This window comes from Elephantulus edwardii, unplaced genomic scaffold (assembly GCF_000299155.1).
Source record: "Elephantulus edwardii isolate Elephantulus edwardi_28Jun2011 unplaced genomic scaffold, EleEdw1.0 scaffold00055, whole genome shotgun sequence".
NCBI lineage: Eukaryota > Metazoa > Chordata > Mammalia > Macroscelidea > Macroscelididae > Elephantulus > Elephantulus edwardii.
This window is the reverse complement of record NW_006399805.1, coordinates 7,915,002-7,922,538: the sequence shown is the minus strand read 5'-3', so window position 1 is coordinate 7,922,538 and position 7,537 is coordinate 7,915,002. Positions and strand designations below refer to the sequence as shown.

Below are 7,537 nucleotides of genomic sequence, written 5' to 3'. Positions count from 1 at the left end.
ATCCTTCCTTCCTTCCTTCCTTCCTTCCTTCCTTCCTTCCTTCCTTCCTTCCTCCTTCCATCTATCCATCCACTGAAATGAATTGAAGAGTAAGGCTATTTCCTACATTAGTCAATGGTGAGAATTATTTCATGATATAAGACAACAAGATAAGACAGGAGAAGCAAACTTCTGTTAGAAACAAAGAAATATTAGTGAAATTCATACAACAGAAGGGCCAGTGGGAATTTGATTAGAGGAATGTATGTTATAGTTATATATTGCAACACTTATACTTCAATTATGGACTATCTTGGTATCTGACACTTCATATTATGACAGTTAAAAACCCCATTTGACTATTGTGCAGATTAACCCAAGTCTGGCAGTAATGAATGCTCTGGTGTGAGATGAAAATAATACTGGATATGGGGGCAGTGACATGGGTGTGAGGGTGGTGACATGGGTGTGATGGCAATGACATGGGTGTGAGGGCGGTGACAGTGTGTGTGAGGGTGGTGACAGTGTATGTGAGGGTGGTGCCAGTGGGTGTGAGGGCAGTGACATGAGTATGAGGGCGGTAACATGGGTATGAGGGAGGTAAAATGGGGGTGACAGCAGTGGCTGGGTGTGAGGGCAGTGACACGGGTGTGCCAGCAATGGCACTGGATGACGACTGTGGCACTGGGTATAATAACCAAGGTTCAGGGCCGGCTTGACTGGGCAAGGTTCTCATCACTGTCCACTTGGTGAACTGACGTGGTCATTCTCTTTCTGCATAACACTGATTTTCACATAATGACCAGGAACTTAGCCATGTCACTAAGTGAGGAGTGGGTGTGACGGTACTGACCCATAATGGTGGTAATGAAAAATGAATTCATTTAGTCCTCACCATGGATTGCTTTGAGAATGTTATTGAGGAAAACTTAGAGTCTAGGAAGAGACATTCTAAGAGAGAACAGAGGATCGGAGAGTTTGGTGCTACCCCCTTGAAATGTCGAATTTGTACTCTTAACCACATGCTAAAGTTCATTATATGCTCCGTAATCTTCCTAAAGAGTTAACATTTGTCTACATTTCGGGGTGTTCCTGGGCAGCATTGATTTGAATACCCTTTGACTAGCCAGCCAGGGTGGGGGGTGGAGGGCTATTGTAGTCGCAGTGCTGTCCTCCCATCTTCGCTGTGAGCCTCGTAGATTGGCCGTCCCTTGGTGATGGCCCTTGGCAATGCTTAGTCGTTGCTGGCGCTTTTGCCTAGAGCAGGCCTTCCAGCTCCACCTCACTTCTCCCATTTCAGACCAGCTGCATTGAATTTGCCGTGGAACCAGACACATGGTTTTATTTGAGCTGTGAATCAATGACTAGCAGATATGACACCAGCATGATCTCTAAGGCTTTCCTTGCTTATTTCCACATTCTTACCCAACCCCAGAAACTTAAGGCACCTGGAGATGCATTCTCCAGATAATTGCTGTGTTCTGGAAAGGAGCCATAGTTCGGCTTGGACGAGAGCTTTCTCTTCTAAGCATGAAGAGACTGCATTGCTGCTCTGAGCACGCCAGGTGTGTGGCACCCCACTCCCCTCTCGGGGTGATCTAATGATATGGTCTTGTTTTGCAGTCCCCAGTCTGTCCCAGACCGCCTGCGGATCCGAGTGAACAAAATCAGTTTACAAGACTATGAAGGATTCCACTATGACAAGGAGAAACTCCGGGAAGCGTGTAAGTTGGAAGTGCCTGATTGATTTCTCCTGCTCAGCCTGTCTCTGGCCTCTTGGTCCTCCCTGGTTTCATGCATAGATTCATTAGTCTTCGTGTCCCAACACCATGTTAGAGAAACGAAGAGTGGCAACATGCCTGCTCGAAAGTGATGACATTGGGACTAAGAAATTGGAACTTAAAAAGAGGAGCGGCAAGGAAAAAAATGATCATGTTGTGGGTGCCAAGTCAGAATCTCTTGTTTTATTCATCACTTGGGCAGTTTGAGGCTCACTTCAGATGAGAAAAGCAGAAGTTTGGTGATGCCACGTGATACAGTGTTGCTCAGAACATTCTTGAGCCAAAACAAGTATTCCCCTGGGGTCTACCTCACCCAATTACCAGCTATTCAGGGGGCAACAGAGTTACCCCTGAAGACATGTCCAGCTCTCCTAGCCGCCATGTTATTGGTGATGTCTAAGACTAGTCACTTAAGCTTCTGTTTGATGTCTGTAAGGTCCACAGGAGACAGGGTGTTATGGTGACGTGATTCACTGACAAAGAGACACCATCACTTCAGAAATCTTCAGTTGAGTCAATGTATGAGTTACTCCCCAGTGTTCATATTTTCCAAACGATTCTTGAAAAGCAAAGATAATTGTTCACCAAGTTATTCATTCAGTAGGCATGGTGGTCGTATGACTGGGTCAGGTAAAGTGGCAGAAGAAGCCAAGCTCTAACAGTACTAGACATTAGAATCTCAGGCTTCTCCATAGTTGAGGAACAGAGAAGATAAGGCCGTCCTAGGAAGCAGGCAAAGATGCCAACAGAAAGAAAGGAGTTGTATGTAGAGTCAAAGATTTGTGACCCACAACTCAGAATAAATAAGTGTGGACCTGAAGTGTTGATGAGGCAAAGAGCTATATCCGGGAAGAGAGGGTGGGGAGTCCTTCCTGAAATATGACCTTTGCCCTGAGCTCACGTCTGGAATGAGGCTCAGGGAATCGGAATCTTCTTTCCCACAGTGAATGAGCCAGAAGCCATTTCCCTGCTAATACCATCCCTCTACCTTCTAGAGAATTCTTGTGACGTTGCCTTGTTTCTCAGCTGTCTGCATTGCTTCTCCTTCCTCAGCTCTTTGAGTTCTTTTTCCTTTTCATTTCCCCCCCCCCTTCAGTTACCTCTATTTTCTTTTGCAGAGCTTTGAGCCGAAGGACGAATAATCCTTGAATTTCTTGACCCCTTTCTAGAAATGACAAAATACCTTTTCTGACGGGAATGAGATTATCAATGACAGACACACAGTCTAACTTAGCACATAAAGTGGAGGCCAGTCCAGTTTCAGTTTAACTGGTTTCTGGAGGCTGCTGATGGGAAGGGCTTATAGCAACCCTGGAGAACAATAGGACTCCCTGGAGGCTTCCACGCTTGCGTCTTTATGGAAAAAGGCTGGCACGTCTTCCTTCCACCGAGTTCCAACTGCACATCTTTGCTTAGAAGCTGAACTCTCTCTCTTTTTTTTTTTTTTTTTTTTTTTTTTTTTTTTTTTTTTTTTTTTTTAGGGTTAATTTCTGTTTATTCTCTGCATGTGGTATCCACTTCCTAAACAACATGCCTCTGGGAACTCTATGAACTTTGAGAAACAATGATAATTATAGAAAGGCTTCAGGTCTTTTGTTCAAAGGGTCACTATGAGTCATGCTTGACTCAACACCCATCAACAACAACAACAGTGCAAATAAAAAGATTTTAACTAGGATTTCATGAATATCATATTTGGGATTATATTTTAATTAAAAATTATATTTTGGGAGAATCAACACTTTTAACAGGTTTGCACTTTTTGAGTCATGATCTTGTTTGTCTTTTGGTGAATTTGTGTTTTGCACGAAATGTTAAGTGAAGTTTTAGATTTAATTTTCAGTTGATTGTAGCCAATGTCGTTGTTGGGTCTCTTTAACTTGAATACAACCCCTAGTGACCCTATGAACTATATGAGCCGAATTCTTGAACCAGAGCAGAATCAACTTGATGGCAGTGGGTGAAACTGCAAAGGCTATAGCGTCCCACTTTCGTCAAGATTTCAAACAACTGGCTTATGGTTTTTAAAATAAATGAGTAAATAGACCTGCCGTCTGTACTGTGCTGTGGTTTACATCAGCTCTGAGGAATATCGGTTGCCAGTAGGGGAGTATTTGAAATTTGTGGCTGAAATGAGATTTGGGGCTTATCTGTGGATTTTATTTATCTGTTCTATCTTTTCTGTGGCATTATCAGTCCACCATTGCCAGAGGAAATTGAGATTTTAGTTTGCACAAGAAAATCGCATTTCTTACAGATTCCTTCCTTAATTTGTCTTCTCAGAAAGTTTTCTGTATCAGACTAGAGGAGTGAATTTAGTATGGGGGGCGGGGGGCAGAAATCCTATAAACTCAACAGTGTGTAGGGATCCAAAAGAATTAAAAAATCCTTTAAAAGTGAGGATAGAGACACTATCTTACAAAGAAGATTCCAATTTGAATAAAGTATGCTATTAATTGAAAGTAAAAGTGGCCAAAGAATAATTCTACATTTTCCACTGTGCTAAAAGAGGCGTTATGTTGCTGTTGTTGTTGTTCAGTGTCATTGAGTCAAGGGCGACTCATAGCAACTGTGTGAACGACAGACGTGAAGCTTGTCCTCTCCTGTTCCGTCCTCACAGTGTCTGACCCACGTGAGCCCATTGCTGTGGTCACTTCTGCTGTCCCTCACCGTTCTGAGCATGATCTCCCTCTCCAGTGAGTAACCTTTCTTAGCAACATGCCCAAAGTATGTGAGATGAAGTTTTATTGTCTTCTCCAAGACCTATCTATTCTTTTGGAAGTCCGTGGAATATTCAGAACTCTTCTTCAACATCACAGCTCAAAGGCGTCTATTCTTCTTCTGTCATCCTTAGTCATTGTCCAGCTCTCAGCAGCATAGCAAGTGGTTGAAAAGATTATGGCCTGAATCAGACATACCTTAGTCTTCAAATCGACACCATTTTGCTCCTCAATAATTTGGAGAAGTTCCTGACTGCAGACTTTTCCAGTGCAATATGTTTCCTGATCTCGACTTCTGGTACCAAGTGAATTGATTGTGGATCCAACTAAGATGAAGTTGTTGACACTTTCAGTCTTTTCTCTACAATGATGTTGTCTATTGGTCCAGTGGTGAGAATTTTTGTTTTCTTGATGTTGAGATACAGTCTCTATTGAAGGCTGTGTTGTTTGATCTTCTGCAGCAAGCACTTAAAATTCTCCTCACTTTTGGCAAACAATGTTGTGTCATCAGTATAGCAATGGTTATCGAGGAGTCTTCCTCCAACCCTGATGCTACATTCTTCTTTATAGACTCCAGCTTCTCGAAAACCTTTCTCAGCATACAGATTGAATAGGCAGGGAGAAACGATACGACCCTGGCACATATGTTGCTTCATTTTAAAGCATATATTGTTCCTTTGTTCTGTTCATACAACAGCCTCTTGGTCTATGTGTAAGTTTCACATCATAAGCACACTTAAGTGTTCTGGAATATGGAACATAGCATTTTTTTGTGTGATTTTAACCATTTTTTAAGTTTCGAATTCAATGGCATTAATAACATTCACCGTTTTCCACACTATTATCCATTTCTAAAACTTTGTCATCACTCAAAACAGAAACTCTGTCTCCATTCAGCAACAATGCCCCATGGACCCCATCTCCAGCTTCTGGTGACTAGAAAAATATTTTCTGTCTCTATGTATTTGGATCACAGCTTGTTGTGATCCACACAGTCAAAAGCTTTTATATAGTCAATGAAGCACAGATAGACGTTTGCTCTGCCTCCTGCCAGATCCATCTAACATTAGCTATAATATCCCTAGTACCATGGCCTCTTCTAAACCCAGCCTGCACATCTGGCAGTTCTTTGTTGATGTGTTTCTCCAGTCATTTTATGATAATTTTCAGCAGAATCTTGCTTGCATGTGATATTAATGATATTGTTCAAGAATTTCTGCACTCTGTCAGGTCATCTTTCTTTGGAATGGTAACAAATATTGATCTTTTCCAGTCAGTTGGCCAGCTGGCTGTCCTCCAGATTTCTTGGCATAACTTAGCACATCCAGGGCAGCGTCTGTTTGTTGAAATATGTCAATTGGTATGTCATCAACTCCTGGAGCCTTGTTTTTTGCCCAATTCTTCTCCACAACCTTGCCAGCATTTGTTGCTTGCTGTTCTGTTAAATTTTGCTATTCTGACTGGGGTGAGATGATATCTCATAGTTGTTTGTCCAATTCTTTCAGAGCAACTTGAACTTCCTCCTTCATCACCATAGGCTCTTGCTCATATATTATTTCATGAAATTCTTGTGTCAGCCAATTTATTCTGGTACAGTGCCTCTGTATACTCCTTCCATCTTCTTTTCATACTTCTTGGATCATTTAACATTCTACTCAAAGCATCCTTAAATATTGCCACTTGTGACTTGAATTTGTTTTTCAACTCCTTCAGCTTAAGAAATGCTGAGCAAGTTCAGCCCTTTTCCTATTCTGACTCCAGCTCTTTACACATTTCATTATAGTATCTTGCTTTGTCTTCCGGAGCTGCCCTTTGAAATTTTCTGTCCAGCTCTTTAATTTCTTGATCTCTTCTTTTAGCTTTGGCTTCTCAGAGCTCTACTTGATTGCGCATAACAACAACAACATGTATTTGGATATTTTCCATGTATTATATTTTGTTTATTACTGTGGATAATAAATTTCACTCAACATAACGTTAAGGCTCATCTGTGTTGTAGCAACTATCAGAATATCATGTCCCTTATTGGTTTATTAATATTCTTTTGCATGGAGAGACCACGTTGTGTTTGTCAATTCATCTGCTGATGGGCAGTTGTATTATTTCCATATTTTGGCAATTGTGAATTAAGCCGCAGTGGGCATTGATGTGTTAGTATTTCTTAGCTTCCCCACTGCTATTTCTTTGGGTTAGATAGCTGGGGGTGGATTTGTTGGGTTATATGGTAGTTGTGTTTAACTTTTTTCCCCCTTTTGACTGCATTACTTTATTCTTTTTCCTAATGGCTCTGCTTCTTCTTGTGTTGTGGATGACCTTTTTTTTTATTTTATACTGATTTATTGACAGAGTTTGAATACATTGTTTTTCACAAAAGATCCTTCCCATTTCCTTCGTTGCCCCCACCCACCCATTGAATTGTGCGATCTTCCATGTGTTTAACTTTTTGAGCATCCACCAAACACTGGGGTTCTCTTTTCAGTCTGTGATGAGGATTCTTCCAAACAGCAGCTGATTCGAGGTATTTGCTTTGTGAAAATATAGACTTGCTCTTACTCACACTTTCCATTTGCTTTGAACTTCACCTGACTACAGATCCATGGCAAAAGTGACAAAACTTATGTTCAGTATAAAGGCGAAATTACTTCCAGTCCATATACACCATATGCGACATCGTTGTTACTTCAGATGCATCAGTTAATGAAATACACGAAGCACAGGAGACTGATGGGTGTCCAGGGATGCTCTGACCTGGGTCCCAGTAGAATAAATGGAGGCATCTTCTTAAGCTATTAATTTATGGCCAAAAATTGGCATGCGAGTAGTGCAGCCTTCTAGGTTTGTAAACTTAGCTCCCTTGCTTGACGAGACACCCAGTGACTTACGCAGGCCATGTGTGGTTCTTTGCCATGAATGTTTAATAGACTCTTGCTCATGTGTCTAGCCCATTATTCATATTTGATTACTAGTGCAATGTTCGTTGTCTCACGGGGCCCACCTCCATCTGTAAGGCAGGACACTGTGGTGATTACAGGATTACAGGTTTTTCTTTTTTTTTTT

General features: G+C 41.5%; 1 protein-coding gene across 1 annotated transcript in view; it reads left to right on the top strand.

Annotated features, from left to right (window-relative positions):
- The window catches only part of DGKI (diacylglycerol kinase, iota), a 341,252-nt gene that overhangs the window by 201,602 nt on the left and 132,113 nt on the right, over positions 1–7,537 (top strand). The window contains exon 22 of the mRNA XM_006887211.1: positions 1,603–1,703. Within this exon, the coding sequence (XP_006887273.1) occupies positions 1,603–1,703 (101 nt within the window). The remainder of the gene's footprint in view (positions 1–1,602; positions 1,704–7,537) is intronic.